At 44.2% G+C, this 24,807-nt stretch overlaps 1 protein-coding gene across 9 annotated transcripts in view; it reads left to right on the plus strand.

Moving 5' to 3' along the window:
* The window catches only part of LOC112252617 (neuron navigator 2-like), a 107,872-nt gene extending 83,114 nt beyond the window's left edge, over nt 1-24,758 (plus strand). For 7 of the 9 annotated variants that reach the window (XM_042323307.1, XM_042323308.1, XM_042323309.1 and 4 more), the window contains 20 exons: nt 5-57; nt 450-473; nt 626-700; nt 3,664-3,747; nt 3,856-3,979; nt 4,134-4,285; nt 6,793-6,962; nt 13,055-13,135; nt 13,586-13,739; nt 13,975-14,125; nt 14,291-14,388; nt 14,513-14,608; nt 14,760-14,928; nt 15,122-15,357; nt 19,635-19,789; nt 19,945-20,016; nt 20,247-20,443; nt 20,688-20,806; nt 22,354-22,557; nt 22,848-24,758. In XM_042323307.1, coding sequence (XP_042179241.1) covers nt 5-57; nt 450-473; nt 626-700; nt 3,664-3,747; nt 3,856-3,979; nt 4,134-4,285; nt 6,793-6,962; nt 13,055-13,135; nt 13,586-13,739; nt 13,975-14,125; nt 14,291-14,388; nt 14,513-14,608; nt 14,760-14,928; nt 15,122-15,357; nt 19,635-19,789; nt 19,945-20,016; nt 20,247-20,443; nt 20,688-20,806; nt 22,354-22,557; nt 22,848-22,982 — 2,549 coding nt within the window. In that variant the 3' untranslated portion in view covers nt 22,983-24,758. The remainder of the gene's footprint in view (nt 1-4; nt 58-449; nt 474-625; nt 701-3,663; nt 3,748-3,855; nt 3,980-4,133; nt 4,286-6,792; nt 6,963-13,054; nt 13,136-13,585; nt 13,740-13,974; nt 14,126-14,290; nt 14,389-14,512; nt 14,609-14,759; nt 14,929-15,121; nt 15,358-19,634; nt 19,790-19,944; nt 20,017-20,246; nt 20,444-20,687; nt 20,807-22,353; nt 22,558-22,847) is intronic. The other 2 variants (XM_042323313.1, XM_042323316.1) reach the window with 1 other exon arrangement.
* The last annotated feature ends 49 nt before the right edge of the window (nt 24,759-24,807 follow it).

Raw genomic sequence — 24,807 nt, forward strand, 5'->3', positions numbered from 1 at the left:
CCAGTCCACGGCTCCTCTCTGTCTCTAGTGTCCAGCACTTCCTCTGCCCACTCCATGGTGAGCGACACTTTGATTCATGTTTGATGCACTGTCCAAACACACAGTACCAATGTTAATATACTTAGGGCTGGTTTCCCAGACAAAGATTAAGCCTAGTCCCGGGCTAAAAAAGAGGTTCTTCATTGAGCATGCTTTTTAGTTCAGGACTAGGGTTCATCTGTGTCTGGGAAACCAGCCCTCAGTGAGCTTTATGGGTGAAAGGGAAGAGGGACCATCTCAATGTGTCTGACTTGACTGCCGAGTTGCATTGCTAATCAACTGCTTGTGTGAATCCTTATAGCCTGAGGTGGAAACTGAATATGTTCAGATTGTCTTCCTTGCTGTCTTATCCCATGCATACTGTGACCTGCATAACCCTCTCTTCTCTTCTCCTCTCCTCTTTTTCATAGCCGGAGGAGAAATCTCAGTCGGAGGTAAGAACAACTTTACTTTCCACCATTGATTACCTTTGGGACTGTAACATCCTAACTGTTAATGAGCCAGCAAGTTATTTGGGTACTACATACTCTATATCCTAATATTATGTTTCCTGTCGATAAGCATTATCTTGTTTGTCTGTTCTCAGATTCGTAAGCTGCGGAGAGAATTGGACGCTTCCCAGGAGAAGGTGTCTGGTTTGACCACTCAGCTGAGTGCTAATGTAAGTTTGATGGCAAATGGTTACTATGCTAAGCACTGTGGCATCATGGTTCCGCTGGTACTAACTGTCAGGGTTGGGGTCAATTGCATTTCAATTTTGGTCAATTCATAAAGTAAACCAAATTCCAATTCCACATTTTCCTCATTGAAAAGCACGGAAGAGAATTGGAATTGGCCTTTCAGTGTACGTTGTGAATTGACTGGAATTTAAATGGAATTGACCCCAACCCTGCTAACTGTATATAATGCCTTGGTTGTGGTCATTGGAATGGATTCGTCCTAGTGTTGCGTATTACCAGAATTTAAACTACCTAGAAGTCAAAGAGTTCCAGCATTGCGCTTGGTGTTTTTGTTTACCTTTGCATGGCTTCCTACTGCACATTGAACATGACACTGGGTAATGGTCTGAGAGGGGAAGCAGGCGTTCAGCCCCATTATCTGCTCTCTGAATGTAAACAAACATGACAGCCCTGCAGCAGAAACAGCGTCAGTAACAGCCTAATGAAATGGTACATCCTCGGGCCCGCATCCACACTGGTTATGTGATCTCACAAACAGAGATTTCACAACACAGCAGGCTAGAGCAGCTGTGGGGGGCTTGGGTGGAGTATGAAGGCTGTAGTTCCTTGTAAGAGAACTCGGGTTAGGCTGCTAGAGTATGGCCTGAGCCCCTGGCCTTACCAGCCCCGTAAGACATACCTGCACTAGGACCTGACAGACTGTACAGCCTGATCGTGGAGGAATCAGCCAGCCTGCCACATGCCCCAACACCAGCCCCTCTGTCTGATGGAAACCCTCCAGATCTGTTCCCCGCCTTCTCTTCTGCCAAGCTATCAGCTCATATTCCGTGGCGGCCGGGCTCTGGGCTGTGATAGGAATCAGAACATGTGTTTACTCATACCTCTGTGTGATGATCAGAACAGAAGCACCTAAGTATCCGTCTTCAGCGTCTGTCTGCTACCGGACTCATTCTTTATCAAAGGCAGACTGGTCCCTGACTGGACCTGGATCACCCTGAGCTGAGGCGCTTTAGCCATGTCAGCCAAAAGCCCCAGTCCGGGGGCTAGCAGCCCGGTGATGGTGACGTGGTGTCCCCTGAACCACTACCCGTCCCTGGGGAAGGAGGCAACCAGAGGGAAGGCCAGACGCAAGCTGCAGCCCAGGCTGAGACGTAGCCAGAGTTACAGCCCTGCAGGCCACAAGGAGGACAGCAACATACAGCAGGACCTCACTGAGGTGGGATCTGACTGGAACCTCTGGGCTCTCACAGGGCTTCAGGAGCTTTGAGTCTCTGGATGTTTTGTTTTGGGAAGTGAGCTTGTATGTTGGCCTGTGGGTATATGTCTGTTTATTGTGGAGCCAGCAGTATAGCCTACTACTGCTACTACATCCTGGGTATTTGTCTGTTTATTGTGGAGCCAGCAGTATAGCCTACTACTACTGCTACTACATCCTGGGTATTTGTCTGTTTATTGTGGAGCTAGCAGTATAGCCTACTACTGCTACTACATCCTGGGTATTTGTCTGTTTATTGTGGAGCCAGCAGTATAGCGTACTACTGCTACTACATCCTGGGTATTTGTCTGTTTATTATGGAGCTAACAGTATAACCTACTACTGCTACTACATCCTGGGTATTTGTCTGTTTATTGTGGCGCTAGCAGTATAGCGTACTACTGCTACTACATCCTGGGTATTTGGCTGTTTATTGTGGAGCTACCAGTATAGCATACTATTGCTACTACAGTACATGGCTGGGTTGTGAGCTGTAACTAGAGGTTGGAGCTCAGTGTGTCTGTCCTAGATATGTCAGAGGACAGGCTCGTCTCTGTTGCAATACTCTTGATGTTCTGCTTTTGTTTAGCCTGTAAAGCTGTTATCAACTACCAGGAACGTGATGTTTGATTTCATGTTTGATTTTTGTATTTTTTAATTGCATGCTTTAGGTTTTCTGTGTAATGAGAATCGATGGCGCTGATTCTTGTCCTTTGCAAAGCATATCAACAACAGCGATGGATAAGAGAATATGTACTATCTAAAACCCACCGCAGCTTTGGAAATCCTAGCACCTACGGTATGGAATAGTTTGAACATTTATCTTCTACAACACAAGCCATCCATTGATTTCATGCATTTGACGTGGTTTCTTTGGATGTATATGATTGCCAAACTGACTGCGTACTGAGCCGGTCTGCAATCTCTTTGTACACCTTCGTCAAATTTCCAGCTGTGGCATTGATGAGTAAATCGACGTGCAAGTTGATAACCAGCATGACTTGAAGCAGCATGTTTCTCTCACACCTGTATCTCTACAGAAGATAACAAATATGTGTGATCCGTTTACTCTACGTACGAGGAGAAAACATCCAAAATGTTTCCCGCTTAACCCGAATCCCTCTTTTTCCTTTCTCTGCTCGTCTGTGGCCGTGAGAAGGTAGCAGGTCTCTGGTTTCACGAAGCCCGATGGTGGCTAGCTAGGGTGTTTGTTTTTTTAGGACTCGTATTGGCCTCATGTTCATCTCTACCAGGCTACTGAACCACGGAACCCTGCCCAGACAGGTAGACAGTTAGTCGGCAGAGAGCCTGGCCCATTATATCAGCATGGATCCATTTCTAACATGCAGTGACTCCCCCAGCTGTCCCTGTGGAGCAACCCGACTCCTGTCGTTCTTACTCAGAATACTCAACGTACACCTTGACACGGAAGCCATCATCGCCTGTGTATGTTTTTGTTTTGACTCTGTGTCTGCATGTCGTGAAAGGTATTTGGGTGTGTTCTTACGATACGATCGAGACCTTTTCATAAAACTTTCCCAGACCTGGGGGGGGGGGCTTGCGAATCAAACAAATGTGTGTCAGTTGAAGGAGGACAAATTACATTGTCTGCAGGTCAGTTTGCAAACTTACACATGGATAACTGAATGCGTACTGCTGTGTGTATGTCTGCTGTGTGTATGTCTGTAGGCTCACCTGGTAGCAGCGTTTGAGCAGAGCTTGGGGAACATGACCATCCGACTCCAGGGCCTTACCACCACGGCTGAGCAGAAGGTAGGGACTGGAGCCGTCAAAATGTCAGTTTCCTCAGAAATATGTCTGTCTTTCCTTGGATGGATTGTGATGCTACCTGTGTTGCTTCATCATGTTGTTGTATTTTAGGATTCTGAGCTGAACGACCTGAGGAAAACCGTAGAGCACATGAAGAAGCAGAACACAGCAGCCCAGGCAGCCATCGACGGTGTCATCAACCTGCCAGAGCTCACATGCAAAGGTGATAGGCCAGGTGAGAAGTTACCTCCCACATTAACATGAAACCCAACAAGAACAAATGACTATTTGCTAGTGAGAAAAGGAGCATCTGACACCGAATCAGAATGGATTAGAATTCTATGCTGGTCCGTGTCTCACTCTCTCTCTTGTGCATCCCACGGCCTCAGCCAATGAAAGCCCCCAGTCTCAGCAGGATCTGTGTATCCGCAGACAGCACTCGTCTGACAGTGTGTCTAGCATCACCAGCGCCACCAGCCACTCCAGCGTGGGCAGCAACTTGGAGCTGGACGCCAAGAACAAAAAGACGAAGAAGAACTGGGTAGGTCCTCCACTCTCTGTCTATCTAGCTGGCTGGCTAGTTGTCTGTCTGTCCCTCTATGTCTGTCTGTTTATCAACATGGCTGGCTAGCTGTCTGTCCCTCTATGTCTGTCTGTTTATCTACATGGCTGGCTAGCTGTCTGTCCCTCTATGTCTGTCTGTTTATCTACATGGCTGGCTAGCTGTCTGTCCCTCTATGTCTGTCTGTCTATCAACATGGCTGGCTAGCTGTCTGTCTGTCCTCTATGTCTGTCTGTCTATCAACATGGCTGGCTAGCTGTCTGTCTGTCCCTCTATGTCTGTCTGTCTATCAACATGGCTGGCTAGCTGTGTCTGTCTGTCCCTCTATGTCTGTCTGTCTATCAACATGGCTGGCTAGCTAGCTGGCTGTCTGTCCCTCTATGTCTGTCTGTCTATCAACATGGCTGGCTAGCTGTCTGTCTGTCCCTCTATGTCTGTCTGTTTATCAACATGGCTGGCTAGCTGTCTGTCTGTCCCTCTATGTCTGTCTGTTTATCAACATGGCTGGCTAGCTGTCTGTCTGTCCCTCTATGTCTGTCTGTCTATCAACATGGCTGGCTAGCTAGCTGTCTGTCTGTCCCTCTATGTCTGTCTGTCTATCAACATGGCTGGCTAGCTGTCTGTCTGTCCCTCTATATCTGTCTGTTTATCAACATGGCTGGCTAGCTGTCTGTCTGTCCCTCTATGTCTGTCTGTTTATCAACATGGCTGTCTAGCTGTCTGTCTGTCTGTTTATCAACATGGCTGGCTAGCTGTCTGTCTGTCCCTCTATGTCTGTCTGTTTATCAACATGGCTGGCTAGCTGTCTGTCTGTCCCTCTATGTCTGTCTGTTTATCAACATGGCTGTCTGCTGTCTATAAACATGGCTGGCTAGCTGTCTGTCTGTCCCTCTATGTCTGTCTGTTTATCAACATGGCTGGCTAGCTGTCTGTCTGTCCCTCTATGTCTGTCTGTTTATCAACATGGCTGGCTAGCTAGCTGTCTGTCTGTCCCTCTATGTCTGTCTGTCTATCAACATGGCTGGCTAGCTGTCTGTCTGTCCTCTATATCTGTCTGTTTATCAACATGGCTGGCTAGCTGTCTGTCTGTCCCTCTATATCTGTCTGTTTATCAACATGGCTGGCTAGCTGTCTGTCTGTCCCTCTATATCTGTCTGTCTATCAACATGGCTGGCTAGCTGTCTGTCTGTCCCTCTATGTCTGTCTGTTTATCAACATGGCTGTCTAGCTGTCTGTCTGTCCCTCTATGTCTGTCTGTTTATCAACATGGCTGGCTAGCTGTCTGTCTGTCCCTCTATGTCTGTCTGTTTATCAACATGGCTGGCTAGCTGTCTGTCTGTCCCTCTATGTCTGTCTGTTTATCAACATGGCTGGCTAGCTGTCTGTCTGTTTATAAACATGGCTGGCTAGCTGTCTGTTCGTCTGTTTATCAACATGGCTGGCTAGCTGTCTGTTCGTCTGTCTGTCTCTGTCTGCACGTCTAATCTGTCAGATGTTCTTGCCCTTTCCTCCAATCCTTCTGTTTGTGCTCAGCCTTCTTGCGCAGGAGCAAAGGTGAATATGGTTATTGTTGTTAGTGAGCTGCTCTAGAAACTAGATTGTGAGTTGAGAATTGTGAGGTGTTCCCTTATTACACATGGCAAAACCGCAAAGAAACTGCACGCAACTACGAAAAGGTCACCTGTAATCTGTTAGTCGGGAGACACGAGGTTAGGTCAATATACTCATGCATTTTCTGCCTGTAGAAAAGAGGTGTGGACACAGTATGTATGTTGGTTGAACACTGCCTGTACTAACCTATGAAGTCAAATGAAAATGTCTGTGTGTGTGTTCTTTTGTCCTGACATGATGCTGTTGCGTGTGCTGGAGGGAAGGTGAATGATGACTATGTACGCAGATGGTGATGATACTAGTATCTGTGTATTAGTTAGAAGTGCAACCATGGCGTACCTGACTATTTCACCACAAGGGGGCAGATGACTACTGAGTTTAAATATCTACATCTCCCCTTTAGTGGTTGAGTAGTCGTGTCAATTAGTGAGAAGTTTATTAAAGGTGATAACTCTTGCTCCCTAGCCTAACCCTCCCTATTCCTTGTTTGTAGCTGTGAGGGTATAGTTTGCGTTCAGTCTCTTTAGTGAGCTGCCTTATGGACAGCCTATTCTATTCTACAAATCCACCCTACCTCTATTGTGTCTCCACGCTTAAAGTTGAAATGGTCTATGATCAGCATGCTATGGTCTTGTCTTTCCCCTCTTGTGCTCTCCTGTCGTGTGGAGGTTTATGAGGTAAGATTAACACACTCATTTCCAAAATTGACTTTTATTCCTTGATTAGGTGAAGATAGTGAAAGAGTAGAAGTTTGAAAACTGTTTTGTGATTCAAAATGTATTTCTGGGCCCCTTATATGTCTGTGTGCTTTACTATGTAATCAGGTCTCTCTGTTTTCTTCTCTTCTCTGACCCCATCCCCATCCTTGGCTGCAGCTGCGGAGCTCCTTCAAGCAGGCATTTGGGAAGAAGAAGTCGTCCAAGTCTGCGTCCTCCCACTCCGACGTAGAAGAGATGGCCGACTGTTCCCTGCCCTCCTCCCCCAAGCTAACTGCATGCTCCACCGCCTCAACACCCATGATCCGGAACTCCCACTCCAACTCTCTGTGAGTACCTGGGCCCAGGCTATTAGACACTCACTTGTTTCTAAATGGGAGGGGATAGTGGATCATAGTGGAGGCTCCCTGTTTTCTCATTTAATACAGTCAACTCAGGGGTCTGGAAGATCACATGACCGTATTAATGATTACTACTGACTCCCATAGTGTCTGATACAGCTCTCTCAACAGCGTTATATTATATATTCCCTACCGTTCAAAGGTTTGGGGTCACTTAGAAAAGCCCTTGTTTCCCATGAAAACATAGATGAAATCAGTTGCAAAATAGGAATAGGAAATATAGTCAAGACGTTGACAAGGTTATAAATAATGATTTTTGATTGAAATAATAATTGTGTCCTTCAAACTTTGCTTTCGTCAAAAGAATCCTCCATTTGCCGCAATTACAGCCTTGCAGACCTTTGGCATTCTAGTTGTCAATTTGTTGAGGTAATCTGAAGAGATTTCATCCCATGCTTCCTGAAGCACTTCCCACAAGTTGGATTGGCTTGATGTGCACTTCTTATGTGCCATACGGTCAAGCTGCTCCCACAACAGCTCAATCCGGTTGAGATCCGGTGACTGTGCTGGCCACTCCATTATAGACAGAATACCAGCTTCTTCCCTAAATAGTTCTTGCATAGTTTGAAGCTGTGCTTTGGGTCATTGTCCTGTTGTAGGAGGAAATTGGCTCCAATTAAGTGCCGTTCACAGGGTATGGCATGGTGTTGCAAAATGGAGTGATAGCCTTCCATCTTCAAGATCCCTTTTACCCTGTGCAAATCTCCCACTTTACCACCACCAAAAATCAAATCAAACCAAATGTATTTATATAGGCCTTCGAACATCAGCTGATATCTCAAAGTGCTGTACAGAAACCCAGCCTAAAACCCCAAACAGTGCAGGTGTAGAAGCACGGTGGCGAGGAAAAACTCCCTAGAAAGGCCAAAACGTAGGAAGAAACCTAGAGAGGAACCAGGCTATGAGGGGTGGCCAGTCCTCTTCTGGCTCTGCCGGGTGGAGATTATAACAGAACATGGCCAAGATGTTCAAATGTTCATAAATGACCAGTATGGTCAAATAATAATAATCACAGGCAGAACCGTTGAAACTGGAGCAGCAGCACATCCAGGTGGACTGGGGACAGCAAGGAGTCATCATGCCAGGTAGTCCTGAGGCATGGTCCTATTGCTCAGGTCCTCTGAGAGAGAGGTCTCTAACCAAATCTGAGAGATAGGTAGGAGCAAGCCCATGTAATGCTTTGTAGGTTAGCAGTAAAACCTTGAAATCAGCCCTTGCCTTAACAGGAAGCCAGTGTAGAGAGGCTAGCACTGGAGTAATATGATAAAAATGTTTGGTCAGGATTCTAGCAGCTGTAAAGTAGAGCATTGCAGTGTTCTAACCTAGAAGTAACAAAAGCATGGATACATTTTTCTGCATCATTTTTGCACAGAAAGTTTCTGATTTTTCCAATGTTACGTAGATGGAAAAAAGTTGTCCTTGAAACAGTCTTGATATGTTCGTCAGAAGAGAGATCAGGGTCCAGAGTAACGCAGAGGTGCTTCACAGTATTTGAGACGACTGTACAACCATTAAGATTAATTGTCAGATTCAACAGAAGATCTGTTGAAAGACCCCCAGACCATCACATTGCCTCCACCACCAAAAGACAGAAATACCTTATTTACATAGGTATTTAGACCCTTTGCTGTAAAGACTTGAAATTGAGCTCAGGTGCATCCTGTTTCCATTGATCATCCTTGAGATGTTTCTGCAACTTGATTGGAGTCCACCTGTGGTAAATTCAATTGATTGGACATGATTGTGAAAGGCACACACCTGTTTATATAAGGTCTGGTTGACAGTGCATGTCAGAGCAAAAACCAAGCCATGAGGTCGAAGGAATTGTCCGTAGAGTTCCGAGACAGGATAATGTTGAGGAATAGATCTGGGGAAGGGTACCAAAAAATGTCTGCAGCATTGAAGGTACTCAAGAGTGAGTACACAGTGGCCTCCATCATTCTTAAATGGAAGAAGTCTGGAACCACCAAGACTTTTTGTAGAGCTGGCCACCCGGCCAAACTGAGCAATTGGGGGAGAAGGGCCTTGGTCAGGGCCGTGACCAAGAAACCGATGGTCACACTGACAGAGCTCCAGAGTTCCTCTGTGAAGATGGGAGAACCTTCCAGAAGGACAACAATCTCTGCAGCACTCCACCAATCAGGCCTTTATGGTAGAGTGGTGAGACGGAAGCCACACCTCATTAAAGACACATGACAGCCAGCAAGGACTCAGACCATGAGAAACAAGATTTCATGAAACCAAGATTGAACTCTTTGGCCTGAATGCCAAGCGTCACATCTGGAGGAAACCTGGCACCATCCCTACAGTGAAGCGTGGTGGTGGCAGCATCATGCTGTGGGATGAGTTTCAGCAGCAGGGAATGAATGGGATACTAGTCAGGATTGAGGGAAAGATGAACGGAGCAAAGTACAAAGAGATCCTTGATGAAAGCCGACTCCAGAGCGCTCAGGATCACAGACTTGGGCAAAGGTTCACTTTCCAACAGGACAACGACCCTAAGCACACAGTCAGACAACACAGGAGTGGCCCAGCCACAAGTCTCTGAATGTCCTTGAGTGGCCCAGCCAGAGCCCGGACTTGAATCTGATCAAACATCTCTGGAGAGACCTGAAAATAGCTGTGCAGCGACACTCCCCATACAACCTGACAGAGCTTAAGAGAATCTGCAGAGAAGAATGGGAGAAACTCCCCAAATACAGGTGTGCCAAGCTTGTAGTGTCATACCCAAGAAGACTGGAGTCTGTAATTGCTGCCAATGGGGCTTCAACAAAGTACTGAGTAAAGGGTCTGACTAGTTACATAAATGTGATTGGTTCCGTTTTTACATTTTTATAAAATAGCCAAATTCTCTAAAATGACGTTGTAGGCAGCTTATGGTATTACATTCTCAGGCAACAGCTCTGATGGAAATTACTGCAGTCAGCATGCCAATTGCGAGCTCCCTCAAAACTCACAGACATCTGTGGCATTGTGTTGTGTGACAAAACTGCACATTTTAGACTGGCCTTTTTATTGTCCCCAGCACAGGGTGCACCTGTGTAATGACCATGCTGCTTAATCAACTTCTTGATATGCCACACCTGTCAGGTGGATGGATTATCTTGGAAAAGGAGAAATACTCACTAACAGCGACGTAAACAAATTTGTGCACAACATTTGAGAGAAATACACTTTTTGTCCATATGGAACATTTCTGGAATATTTTATTTCAGCTCGTGAAACATGGGACCAATACTTTACATGTTGCGTTTAGAGCTGCCTAAAAACACTAAAACATTTGAGTTTGCTATTCACAAGAAGCATTGCCTGATGTGAACCATGCCTCAAACAAAAGAGATCTCAGAAGACCTAAGATGAGGAATTGTTGACTTGCATAAAGCTGGAAAGGGTTACAAAAGTATCTCTAAAAGCCTTGATGTTCATCAGTCCACGGTAAGACAGGGTGTCTATAAATGGAGAAAGTTTAGCACTGTTGCTAATCTCCCTAGGAGTGGCCGTCCTGCAAAGATGACTGCAAGAGCACAGCGCAGAATGCTCAATGAGGTTAAGAAGAATCCTAGTGTCAGCTAAAGACTTACAGAAATCTCTGGAACATGCTAACATCTCTGTTGATGAGTCTACGATACGTAAAACACTAAACAAGAATGGTGTTCATGGGAGGACACCACGGAAGAAGCCCCTGCTGTCCAAAAAAACATTGCTGCACTTCTGAAGTTTACCAAAGTGCACCTGGATGTTCCACAGTGCTACTGGCAAAATATGCTCTGGACAGATGAAACTACAGTTGAGTTGTTTGGAAGGAACACACAACACCGTGTGGAGAAAAAAGGCACAGCACACCAACATCAAAACCTCATCCCAACTGTAATGTATTGTGGAGGGAGCATCAAGGTTTGGGGCTGCTTTGCTGCCTCAGGGCCTGGATAGCTTGCTATCACAGACAAATTTATTCCCAAGTGTCTCTGTCCGCCAATTGAAGCTCAACAGAAGTTGGGTGATGCAACAGGACAACGACCCAAAACACAGTAGTAAATCAACAACCGAATGGCTTCAACAGAAGAAAATAGGCCTTCTGGAGAGTCCTGACCTCAACCCGATTGAGATGCTGTGGCATGACCTCAATAGAGCAGATTACACCAGACATCCCAAGAATATTGCTGAACTGAAACAGTTTTGTAAAGAGGAATGGTCCAAAATTCCTCCTGACCGTTGTGCATGTCTGATCCACAAATACAGAACATGTTTGGTTGAGGTTATTGCTGCCAAAGGAGGGTCAACCAGTTATGAAATCCAAGGGTTCACATACTTTTCCCACCCTGCACTATGAATGTTTACACGGAGTGTTCAATAAAAACATGAGTGTGTTATTAGTTTAAGCAGACTGTGTTTGTCTGTTGTTATGACCTAGATGCAGATCAGATCAAATGTTATGGCAAATTTATGCAGAAATACAGGTATTTCCAAAGGGTTCTTCTTGCCACTGTATATATACAGTACCAGTCAAAAGTTTGGACACACCTACTCATTCAAGGGTTTTTCTTTATTTGTAGAATAATAGGGAAGACATCTAAACTATGAAATAACACATATGGAATCATGTAGTAACCAAAAAAAGTGTTCAACAAATCAAAATATATTTGAGATTCTTCAAAGTTGCCTTGATGACAGCTTTGCACACACTTGGCATTCTCTCAACCAGCTTCATGAGGTAGTCACCTGAAATGCATTTCAATTAACCTTGTGCCTTGTCAAAAGTTAATTTGTAGAATTTATTTCCTTCTTTTGAGCCAATCAGGAAAGGAAGACCCAGCGTTACCTCTGCTGTAGAGGAAAAATTAACTGAGTTAACTGCACCTCCAGATTGCAGCCCAAACAACAAATGCTTCACAGAGTTCAAGTAACATTCACATCTCAACATCAACTGTTCAGTGGAGACCGTGTGAATCATGCCTTCATGTTCGAATTGCTGCAAAGAAACCACTACTAAAGGACACCAATAAGAAGAAGAGACTTGTTTGGGCCAAGAAACACGAGCAATGAACATTAGACAGGTAGAAATATGTCCTCTTGGTTTAATGAGTCCACATTTTAGATGTTAGATTCCAACTGCTGTGTCTTTTGTGAGACACAGAGTAGGTAAACAGATGATCTCTTCAGGTGTGGTTCCAACCGTGAAGCGTGGAGGAGAAGGTGTGATGGTGTGGGGGTGCTTTGCTGGTGACACTGTCAGTGATTTATTTAGAATTCAAGGCACACTTAACCAGCATGGCTCTCACAGCATTCTACAGCGATATGCCATCCCATCTGGTTTGCGCTTAGTGGTACTATCATTTGTTTTTCAACAGGACAATAACCCAAAACACACCTCCAGGCTGTGTAAGGGCTATTTGAACAAGAAGGAGAGTGATGGAGTGCTGCATCAGATGACCTGGCCTCCACAATCACCCGACCTCAACCCATTTGAGAGGGTTTGGGATGAGTTGGACCGCAGAGTGAAGGAAAAGCAGCCAACAAATGCTCAGCATATGTGGGAACTCCTTCAAGACTGTTGGAAAGCATTCCCCATGAAGCTGGTTGAGAGAATGCCAAGAGTGTGCAAAGCTGTCATCAAGGCAAAGGGTGGCTACTTTGAAGAATCTCAAATATAAAATATATTTTGATTTGTTTAACTCTTTTTTTGGTTACTTCATGATTCTACATGTGTTCTTTCATAGTGTTGATGTCTTCACTATTATTCTACAAATAAAGAAAAACCCTTGAATGAGTAGGTGTGTCCAAACTTTTGACTGGTACTGTGTGTGTGTGTGTGTGTGTGTGTGTGTGTGTGTGTGTGTGTGTGTGTGTGTGTGTGTGTGTGTGTGTGTGTGTGTGTGTATATATACCAGTACCCCAAGCTGTGTATGTATGTGTGTGTTATCAGTAGAGACTGCATGGCCTCATTGTTTTAGTCAATAGTTGGATGTTTGTATTGAAGCTGTTCTTCTCTTGTCCATCTGTTTGTCTGTGTGTGTCTCTAGTCCCTTTCTCTCTCCCCTGCCTGTTAGTGGGCGTGGCTGGGGCGGTATCACTGGGGTGTTGAGGACTGGTTCTCTCGCTCGGTAATAGAGTATGAAAAATGTCTGAATAACCCACATTCACTTTATGAGCAATTCTGATGATGGCTAATCCTAACAAATGTCCTTGATGCACCAAATTATTTTTTAACCAATTAATATCGACTCGATCACTCATGCCATGTTGTGCCATTGCAACTGGAATTCTGAGCCAATCACACACATCCTTCACAGGACCTTGATCTTGTCCTGTTTACAATTGCCTGAACCCCTATCTATCGCACAGTGATTCAGTGCCTCTGGATTAACTTGGAATAAGCGACAATCATTTTTTGCAGTGACAAACCAATAATTTGTACAGCATGTTACTGAGTTTAAAAAAAAATCTTTGTAAGAAAATTATAATTGTGCTCCATGAGGTTTCTCGGGGATGTGCTCTTGAGGACTAGTATTCTGTTTATCCATGAACTGACCAGACATCTGTCTCGTGTGCAGGATCTCAGAGTCCACAGACAGCGAGGCGGAGACGGTGATGGCGCTCCGCAGCGAGCTCCGAGACAAGGAGATGAAGCTGACTGACATACGCCTGGAGGCCCTCAGCTCCGCCCACCAGCTGGACCAGCTCAGGGAGTCCATGAACCGCATGCAGGTGAGGGTGATTGAAACAGGACCACATATGACCATTGATATGACATGATGAAGGCCTGGAGGTTTCAATGACCTAGTGACCTGGCAATTTCCTGGTCAAGGTTTGCATGGTCAGGAGAAAACTCCTCACCCTAGCAATGACCACGCAAACATTGGCCATCACAAAGCATGCCAAATACAAAGTCGTACGATGCTGTGAGCTGTGTTTGACCTGGTGTGTTCTAACCTGTCCTCAGGGTGAGATAGAGAAGCTGAAGACCGAGAACGATTGTCTGAAGATGGAGAGTCAGGGCAGCTGCAGCAGAGCAGCCTCACAGGCCTCAGTGGCCTCACCCTCAGCGGGCCAGTCACAGCATAGCCTCGCTCTAACAGAGTCCACCAGCCTCGGTAAGAGAGAGAGAGAGTGTGAGTGAGTGAGCGAGCGAGCGTGCGTGTGCGTGCGCCTGTGTTAGTCTTTGTGCGCGAGCACATGCGTTCACCTGTCCGTGTGTGTGTGTGTGTGTTTGTAGGCCTTGTCTGCTGTATCTGATATCTATGTCCCTGTCTCTGTAGACATGTTGTTGGAGGACAACGGGGACGGTAGCTCACGGAAAGAAGGACGACACGTCAAGATGGTCGTAACTCTAGATGAGAATGCCAAGTGGAAAGAGGTACGAAACTTCTAACACTTCCAACCCACCAGAAATTACAATGGCTACCAAGAAAATGTATGCCTTTCACCTTATTTGTCCTTAATATCAGATCTTATGATAAGTTCGTCCTCATATTTTATAGGAGCGTAGACCTCGCCAGTTCCTGATTGGTTGCATTGGTGTCAGTGGGAAAACCAAATGGGATGTGCTGGATGGGGTGGTCAGACGTCTCTTTAAGGTAAATCAACAGACACTAAAAACTCAGCCTGGTATAGGAGTGACTAGAGTGACACTTGTGTCTGACATGTAATTGGTTGGTGGTCCTTTGTCTGATGTATGATTGGTCCATTGTCCTGTATCTGATGTTTGATTGGTCCCTGGTCCTGCAGGAGTACATTATCCACGTGGACCCAGTGAGCCAGCTGGGTCTAAACTCAGACAGTGTCCTGGGCTATAGCATCGGGGACATCCATCGCACACGTGGGACTGACACCCCTGAACTTCTGCCCTGTGGATACCTCGTTGGAGACAGTGACACCATCTCTGTCTCTCTCAAAGGTATGGGCAAGAATGGACCTCTCAGAAGTTTGGAAAATTTGAACTATACCTCTATCACTCGCGTTGTTTTTGCTAGCAGTCAATATTTAAATACATTTGAACCCTGTAATTCAAAGCGGTCTGGATCAGTCAATAACAACACCAGTGAACCTATCCTTTAATGTATGTGTCCTCTGCTGCCCCCTGCCTGCAGGTGTGTGTGAGCACAGTCAAGACGACTTGGTGTTTGAGACGCTGATCCCCAAACCCCTGCTGCAGCGCTACGTGTCTCAGCTCCATGAGCACCGTCGGATCATCCTTTCTGGCCCCAGTGGCACCGGGAAGAGTTTCCTGGCCAGCCGATTGGCCGAACACATAGTGCTGAGGGAAGGGAGAGAGGTCACCGACGGGACCATTGCCACGTTCAACGTAGACCACAAGTCCAGCAAGGTCTGTCAAACACTATCATGATTAATATGTTGAATGTAGGAAAGAACCTTTACCAAGGGATACTTTCTGTATGATAGTGGAGGTGCCAAAATGTAACCGATATGGAAATATATGAGAGAGGAGATTCACAAATGGAAATGCTTATTCCCCTTACATTGCAAATTGGAACTGTTGGAGGATACAGTAATTGGAAAAGAGTGTTGCCAGGTGACATATGACCTAGATAGATCAATGTAGATCAACGACCAGTGGAGCGAGGTTCGCCATCTCTGGTATTTACTTTTTTTGCTTTTGTAGTAATACTCTACTTATTACTAAAATGTCTAATGTTTACAAACCCAGCAGGTTTGGTCTGCTCCAGTTGTAATAGGTTTATACATTGTGCGTGGCTTTTAAACTGTATTTTTTTCTAACATAGGTACACATATATACCATGGTATAGAAGGATGTACAGTGGCTTGCGAAAGTATTCACCCCCTTGGCATTTTTCCTATTCTGTTGCCTTACAACCTGGAATTAAAATGGATTTGTTGGGGGGGTTGTTGTATCATTTGATTTACACAACATGCGTACCACTTTGAAGATGAAAAATATTTTTTATTGTGAAACTAACAAGAAATAAGACAAAAAAAAAACAGAACTTGAGGGTACATAACTATTCACAACCTAAGTCAATACTTTGTAGAGCCACCTTTTGCAGCAATTACAGCTGCAAGTCTCTTGGGGTGTGTCACTATAAGCTTGGCACGTCTAGCCACTGGGATTTTTGCCCATTCTTCAAGGCAAAACGGCTACAGCTCCTTTAAGTTGGATGGGTTCTGCTGGTGTACAGCAATCTTTAAGTCATACCACAGATTTTCAATAGGATTGAGGTCTGGGCTTTGACTAGGCCATTCTAAGCCATTTAAATGTTTCTCCTTAAACCACTAGAGTATTGCTTTAGCGTTATGCTTAGGGTCATTGTCCTGTTGGAAGGTGAACATCCATCCCAGTCTCAAATCTCTGGAAGAATGAAAGGTTTCCCTCAAGAATTTCCATGTATTTAGCGCCATCCATCATTCCTTCAATTCTGACCAGTTTCCCAGTCCCTGCCGATGAAAACCATCCCCACTGCCACCACCATGCTTCACTGTGGGGATGAGGTTCTCGGGGTGATGAGAGGTGTTGGGTTTGCGCCAGACATAGAGTTTTCCTTGATGGCCAAAAAGCTTAATTTTAGTCTCATCTGACCAGAGTACCTTCTTCCATATGTTTGGGGAGTCTCCCACGTGCATTTTGGCAAACACCAAACATGTTTGCTTATTTTCTTTCTTTAAGCAATGGCTTTTTTCTGGCCACTCTTCCGTAAAGCCCAGCTCTGTGGAGTGTACGGCTTATAGTGGTCTTGTGGACAGATACTCCAATCTCCGCTGTGGAGCTTTGCAGCTTCTTCAGGATTATCTTTGGTCTCTTTGTTGCCTCTCTGATTAATGCCCTCCTTGCCTGATCCGTGAGTTTTGGTGAGCGGCCCTCTCTTGGCAGGTTTGTTGTGGTGCCATATTCTTTCAATTTTTTAATAATGGATTTAATGGTGCGCTGTGGGATGTTCAAAGTTTCTGATATTTTTTTTATATCTCAACCCTGATCTGTACTTCTACACAACTTTTTCCCTGACCTGTTTGGAGAGATCCTTAGTCTTCATAGTGCCGCTTGCTTGGTGGTGCCCCTTGCTTAGTGGTGTTGCAGACTCTGGGGCCATTCAGAACAGGTGTATTTATACTGAGATCATGTGACACTTAGATTGCACATAGGTGGACTTTTAACTAATTACGTGACTTCTGAAGGTAATTGGTTGCACCAGATCTTATTTAGGGGCTTCATTGCAAAGGGGGTGAATACATATACACGCACCACTCTTTTTTTTATATTATGTTTTAAACAAGTCATTTTTTTATTTCACTTCACCAGTTGACTATTTTGTGTATGTCCATTACATGAAATCCAAATTTAAATTCCTATTTAAATTACAGGTTGTAATGCAACAAAATAGGAAAAAATCCAAAGGGGGATGAATACTTTTGCAAGTAGCCTTGTTCTCTTGGGACATCTTCATCTGCAGGCAGGGTTTCACAGCTCTCTATCTGAGAACAGAAAACATAAAAGAAACAGAATCAGAAACGTCAAAACCGGGAAAAACTCAAAAACAGGAACTAGAACAGACAGGAGGTTTCACGAAATAAAATGAACTGGCAACAGACAATCACGAGAACACAGGTATAAATACGCTGGGGATAATGGGGAAGATGGGTGACAACTGGAGGGAGGTGGTGACAAGCACAAAGACAGGTGAAACAGATCAGGGTGTGACACTAGATAAACCAAATGAGCGTCTAATGTAATGTTAACTTTAGCCTGCACACTAACATGAAGTTACTGTAGCAAGCTAGCTAGCTAATAATATTGTTTTTGATAATTTTCTAAATGTATTTATTATCTTGTAAATATAAATATGTTCTCCCACTACCTCCATTTTCTGGGTCCTAAGAAAAATGAAATAATGGGAAATCTTCCCGATGTTTTTGGTGGTAGCAAAATGCAGCCAGCTAGTGATGGGATGATTGATTCCGGAGCTCTGAAGCCATTTTCAAAGCATACTGATTCGACACAACATATCAATGCTTGTATCAAAGCAAAGATTATGGATTTCCTGACAAGATGCATATCTCTCCGCCCTAACAATGGAAGTCGTTGTCTGCAAAGTGGCACTGTGGGCTGTTTAGCTCCTGCCTGTCCTTTCTTTGGATTGGTGGATGGATCTCATTATTGTAATACCATCAACCGTCTGTATTCAAAAGCTCTGCAAGCTTTTGTGGAGCGATGGTTAACGATGCTTCGTGGGTGACTGTTGTTGATGTGTGCAGAGGTTCCCTGATGTGTGCAGAGGTTCCCATGTGTCCCTGGTTCGCGCCCGGGTATGGGCGAATGGACGGTCTAAAGTTATACTGTTATATCAAACATGTTGATATTTATTCCTGACCAGCAGATGTCACTATGCACTGTGAGAAAAGCTCAGAGTAATGAACCGTTTATTCGGCACAATTTGGGAAATGGGTACAATTCCGGCCCACATTTCGGGGCGTTCCTGCACATTGGCATTCCTGCATCTGCAGGAACTCCTCTTTATACTTCTATTGGTACATTGTTTTGTTAGAACAGGCGGAAGGCGGGGGCGCTCCGGTAAGGTAGATGGCTGTAACGCACAATAACGTTGTATGCCAGCAGCCGATCAACCCCACAGGAGAAGGGGCGGGGGTGACAACGGTACCTAGCCTCTGCAGGATCGGTGTGTCCCCCATGGGACGGTTGAGCTAACGTGCACTAATGTGATTAGCATAAGGTTGTAAGTAACAAGGACATTTCCCAGGACATAGACATATCTGAAATGGGCAGAAAGCTTAAATGATTGTTAATCTAACTGCACTGTCCAATTTACAGTAGCTATTACAGTGAAAGAATACCATGCTATTCTTTGAGGACAGTGCACAGTTAGGAACTTGAAACTGTATTAATAAACCAATTAGGCACGTTTGGGCATACTTGAAACAACATTTTGAACAGAAATGCAATGATTCATTGGATCAGTCTAAGACTTTGCAAATACACTGCTACCATTTAGTGGCCAAATGTTTTCCAGCAGTTCTGTCAACGACGGCGAGAACAGCTGTTCGGCAGGGGGGAGAAAAGGACACTGTGTGCTAGCTTAGTCAGCTAGTCCTAAGGAGGACTTTGGTACACACCAGGCGGGAGCCGGGGGCGACACTGTGTGCTATCTAAGTAGTAAGAGTTCATGCAGGAACCAATGGGATACTCAAGGGGGGTGGGGTTATTCATGAAGGAACCAATGGGATGCTCGAGGGGAGGCGTTCTTGCAGATGCAGGAATGCCCCCATGCAGGAACACCCCAAATTGCGGGCTGCAGTTGCACACTTGTAATTTCATGAAAGCCCCAAAGGGTTCACAAAGCCTCGGTTTCCCATCACTACAGCCAGCCATGTGGAAGATTGGAGGACACACAGGGCACCAAAGTTCCAGCAGACTGACTCTGGTCTTCCAGCATGGAGCCTGGTGTGATTGCTCGGTGATTTGTGAAGCACCTGCAACCCCTCTATAGATTAAATGCTTGATATGTCATTAGTAATGTACTGTGGTATTTTAGAGGCTGTATGGGGAATCATTTTGTGGTTCATGTGAAATGATTAACTGTACTGTCTTTGTAAACTCTTCTCTCTGGTGTCCAGGAGCTGCGTCAGTACCTGTCTAACCTGGCTGACCATTGCAACAGTACGAGTCATGGGGTAGACATGCCCCTGGTGGTAGTACTGGACAACCTGCACAACGTCAGCTCTCTAGGAGAGGTCTTCAATGGCCTGCTCAGCTGCAAGCACCACCGATGGTCAGTACACATACACACACACACACAGACACACACACGCAGAGACACACAGACACACACACATGCGCACACACACACAGGCTCGCATGCACACACTCACACAGTGTTTATTTGCTTGTTCTTAATTTGAAATATATTGCCTTGTTTGTTCCCAGTCCTTATATCATTGGAACAATGAACCAGGCTACATCATCCACTCCCAACCTGCAGCTACATCATAACTTCAGGTACATCATATCTATAATGTGTTGCTGTCTTTTTTTCAGTTACAAGATAATGTTATTTGATGTCATCTCTATTCTGAAATGTAAAATGTAATTGCTGTGTTATGTAGCGGCCACAAGAGGGCGGTATTTTAATAGTGATCTGTCCTCTGCCTAACCCTGGTTTGAGATCTGTTTGAACAGTAACTGATAACCCTCTCTGCTGTTGTCTGTTTTCTGTGTGTTCTCTCTAGGTGGGTGCTGTGTGCCAACCACACTGAGCCAGTGAAGGGCTTCCTGGGTCGGTTCCTGAGGAGGAGGCTGATTGAGACAGAGATCAGCAGCCGGCAGCGCAACGCTGAGCTGGTGAGGATCATCGTGTGGATCCCTACTGTCTGGCATCACCTCAACCGCTTCCTAGAGTCCCACAGCTCCTCGGATGTCACCATCGGTAAGATTCAAAGGAAATCACATTCATCTTCTTCTTTTCTCCTTTTGTTATTACATTATCTGGCCATGTTTTTTTACATTATGATTTAAGAAATAGATTAATAGACTATACTTGAATGAACACATACTTTTCAATTGTATATTTGAGATTTGTCAATAAAGAATATATATAAGGGACAAGATTGAAGGTTCTATGGAATGAAAAGGATGTTTTGTTGACATATGTCTGTCTCTCTTCCTCCCAGGGCCCCGCCTCTTCCTGTCTTGTCCCATGGATGTGGAGGGATCCAGAGTGTGGTTCACAGATCTGTGGAACTATTCCATCATTCCCTACATGCTGGAGGCTGTCCGAGAGGGGCTGCAGGTACAATGACATAACGTTTGAAATGTGGCATCAATTTACATTTGTAGTAGCGCTATCCCTTTTAATAATGGTTCGTAAACTAACGCACGGACACAGAGAGATACTACATAGAGTACGTACAGTGCCTTCAGAAAGTATTCACACCCCTTGACTTTTTCCACATTTTGTTGTGTTACAGCCTGAATTTAAAATGGATTCAATGTAGATGTTTTTGTCATTGGTCTACACACAATACCCCATTCTGTTTTTCAAAATGCTTACAAATGAATTCAAAATGAAAAGCTGAAATGTTATCTGTAATGTCCCTCAGTTGAGCAGTGAATTTCAAACACAGATTCAACCACAAAAACCAGGGAGGTTTTCCAATCCCTCACAAAGAAGGGTACCTATTGGTAGATACATTTTTTAAAAGAAGACATTGAATATCCCTTTGAGCATGGTGAAGTTATTCATTACACTTTGGATGGTGTATCAATACACCCAGGCACTACAAAGATACAGGCGTCCTTCCTAACTCAGTTGCCGGAGAGGAAGGAAACCGCTCAGGGATTTCACCATGAGGCCAATGGTGACAGTTACAGAGTTTAATGGCTGTTATGGGAGAAAACTGAGGATTGATCTACAACACTGTATTTACTCCACAATACTAACCTAAATGACAGTGAAAAGAAGGAAGCCTGTACAGAATCACATATTCCAAAACATACATCATGTTTGCAACAAGGCACTAAAGTGATACTGCAAAAAGTGTTCCAAAGGAATTAACTTATTTTCCTGAATACAAAGGGAAAGTTTTTTTTTTCTTCATTTTTGTACTTTTACCCCCTTTTTCTCCCTAATTTGGTAATATCCAATTGGTAGTTGCATTGGTTGTCCCATCACTGCAACTCCCCTACAGACTCGGGAGGAAATTCCCTACAAATCCTAGAGGAAAACCTGTTTCAGTCTACTTTCCACCAGACAATGGGAGAGGAATTCAACTTTCAGCAGGACAACAACCTAAAACACAAGGCCAAATTGGAGTTGCTTACCAAGAAGACAGTGAATGTTCCTGGGTGGCCAAGTTACAATTTTGACTTAAATCTGTTTGACAATCTATGGCATGACCTGAAAATGGTTGTCTAGCAATGATCAACAACCAATTTGACAGAGTTAGAAGAATTTAGAAAATAATAATGGGCAAATGTTGCATAATCCACTTGTGAAAGCTCTTAGAGACTTACCCAGAAAGGCACACTGCCAAATGTGATTCTAACATGTATTGACTCCGGTGGTTGAATACTTATCTAATCAAGATATATTACTGTTTTATTTAACATTTTTTACAAATGTTCTGATTTTTCTTCCACTTTGACATTACAGAGTATTTTGTGCAGATTGCTGTCAAAAACTGACAATGAAATCCATTTTAATCCCACTTTGTAGCACAACAAAAAGTCAAGGAGTGTGAATACTTTCTGAAGGCACTGTTTATAATAAGCTGACACACACTTACTGTTCTTAATGAAAATCACTGAGCAGTTATTACGATTCTGTCCATCCTCCAGATGTATGGGAGGAGAGCTCCTTGGGAGGATCCAGCACGGTGGGTGATGGAGAGCTACCCCTGGGCAGCCAGCCCCCTGCAGCACGAATGGCCCCAGCTGCTGCAGCTCCGGCCAGAGGACGTGGGCTTCGATGGATACTCCATCTCCAAAGAAGGCTGTCCCAGAAAACAGCTTCCCCAGGGATGCACAGACAGAGACCCCCTGGTACGTTGATACAAGTCTTACACCTCCTGTTAACTTTTCTGACAACCTTTAACCTAAATAGTTGGACTTGGAAATAATCAAGAAAGTATGTTTGGTATGGCATTACACAATAATCCTGTATGTGATGATGGTCAGGAGGGGTGAACAAAGGTTTGACTTGATATTTGTATCCAAGAACATACTCTTTAAAAGCACCTTATTGACAGACTATCTGCGGCTTTATGTTTACCATGAGTGTCTCTATGTAGGCGACAAGCTATCTGACCTCTGACCTCTATACATCTCCACAGATGAACATGCTGATGAGGTTGAAGGAGGCAGCCCACTGCTCCGGCAGCACTCAGAGTTACGACAGCGACTCCAACAGCAACCAGGATCCCCATGAAGACAACATGCTGGAATCACCACGGGAGTACACACTATGAGTCTCCCTCTGTCAGCTAGTACTCACTCTGGGACACATCCTAAATGAACATACCTTTTGCATTAATCATCCATTGATATGAGGTTCAATGTTCGGTCATGTATTTCAAGTTAGAATTTGACCTCTGCGATTTCATGTCTTTAGGCAGTCAGAGCATCTTATATACCAGTTGGAACTCACTATTTACACTGTGTACTGATACATAATAGAATAAATAGATGTACTGGGTGCAGGTAACCCGAGATGGAAATCCCAGTCGAAGTTCAATAGCCTGAATAATTTCACCTCAGTATTTCTACTGTGTTCAGTGTTTATTAGGAGTCTGTTTACAGTCACAGACAAAGACACAGCCATATAGAATGAATGACTTAGTTTATGAGACATCAAACCAGTTGCCTTGACTGTGACCTAATCTAGGCTATAGCTATGTGGTCCAAACTGAGTAGCAAAAACTGCACATACGGTCACTCAGCTTCACAGAGCTTGACCTGTGTGCATTTTCTTAGTGAAGAGACATCTTTTTGGTGCTTAACTTTCAAATGATGCCTTGCTGCCTTTTATTAACAACGGTGGTCACATGCATTGACAATGCCTTTGATATACTTGATTTCTATAGAGGCGGTGCAGAGTTTAGGGGCTGCTAACTTGCTCGTACTTTGATGAAAATGACTCCACATCGTTTATGTGCAGCTAGCTGGTAGCGAGAAGGTCTAGGCTTTTGTTTTGGATATCTTGAAATCAGTGATACTTTTCGGATTGTTGGTGCTCTCCTGAGGAAGATGAGAACTTTACACCACGTGAGCGTTTCAGACAGTATCCCAAAAGCCCTTGTTTGTCTTTGTTCAGCTCTAGACAGAGCTCCATCCCTGCATGAAATGTTCCAATACGGTGTTTCCCTGTATAGAGGCGCATTGGACATGTAGACCCACATCTGAAAGGTCTCTGGCTAGAAAAGGATCAGAGCGACTGCATGGCTTTGAGACTGAGGCTGGCGTGTCTAGTCGCTCACTCTGAAGAATTAGCACCGGTTCCATTTGCGTCCAGTGTTTAATGGGATCCTCGGAGTTGCTCTATTGGAGTAACTAGGCTTTATTCCCTCATAAAATGGAGTATTCTCAGAGCAGCTTACTCTACTACCAGGTACCACTTTGGTTGCTCCCCCTCACAATGTCCCCATTATCTGTCAGTGTTGTTGCTATTCATCCCATGAGTGTTCTTAGTTACAAATTATTTTCAACATTCATTTGGAACTTTCGACTGAAACCAAAACAGTTTACTTGTATTTTTAAGTATTGTCAAGATTTGTATTGCAGGTACATTGATCTGTGAATATTTTGCAAGGTTGGAATTTTCACTAGCATATCTTGCTGGACTGTAAAGGGTGGTGCAAGCACAAATCAAAGTGGTCGTTTTGTCTTTTCTTGGTCCCACACAGTTAGGATGTTGGAATGATGTGAAAGGTATGCTATTGAATCTAGTGGTTGATAATTGTTGAGTTGTTTGAATTTTGTTTATGGACATTTTTATTTTGTAATGTGAAGATGTATATATTTGATCATGAATCCCACGTTTTCAAAACATTTTCTGTACATCTTTTACTAAACTACAGAGTAATGTGTGTAGGCCTACAGTTAGGTTTCCTCCACAGGTTGTTCCTTTTTCTATAAGAGTGAACAACTATGAGACTGTGAGAATAAATCTGGTCACAACACGGTACTTTCCATCTTTCATATTTTTTATTCATAGAGAAATCAATAAAACAGTGTTTATTTATTAAGTTGTTTTAAATGGTTAAAGTTTTATTTGACCTCACGTGGTTTTAAATA

Source organism: Oncorhynchus tshawytscha, linkage group LG06, assembly GCF_018296145.1.
Source record: "Oncorhynchus tshawytscha isolate Ot180627B linkage group LG06, Otsh_v2.0, whole genome shotgun sequence".
Classification (NCBI taxonomy): Eukaryota; Metazoa; Chordata; class Actinopteri; order Salmoniformes; family Salmonidae; genus Oncorhynchus; species Oncorhynchus tshawytscha.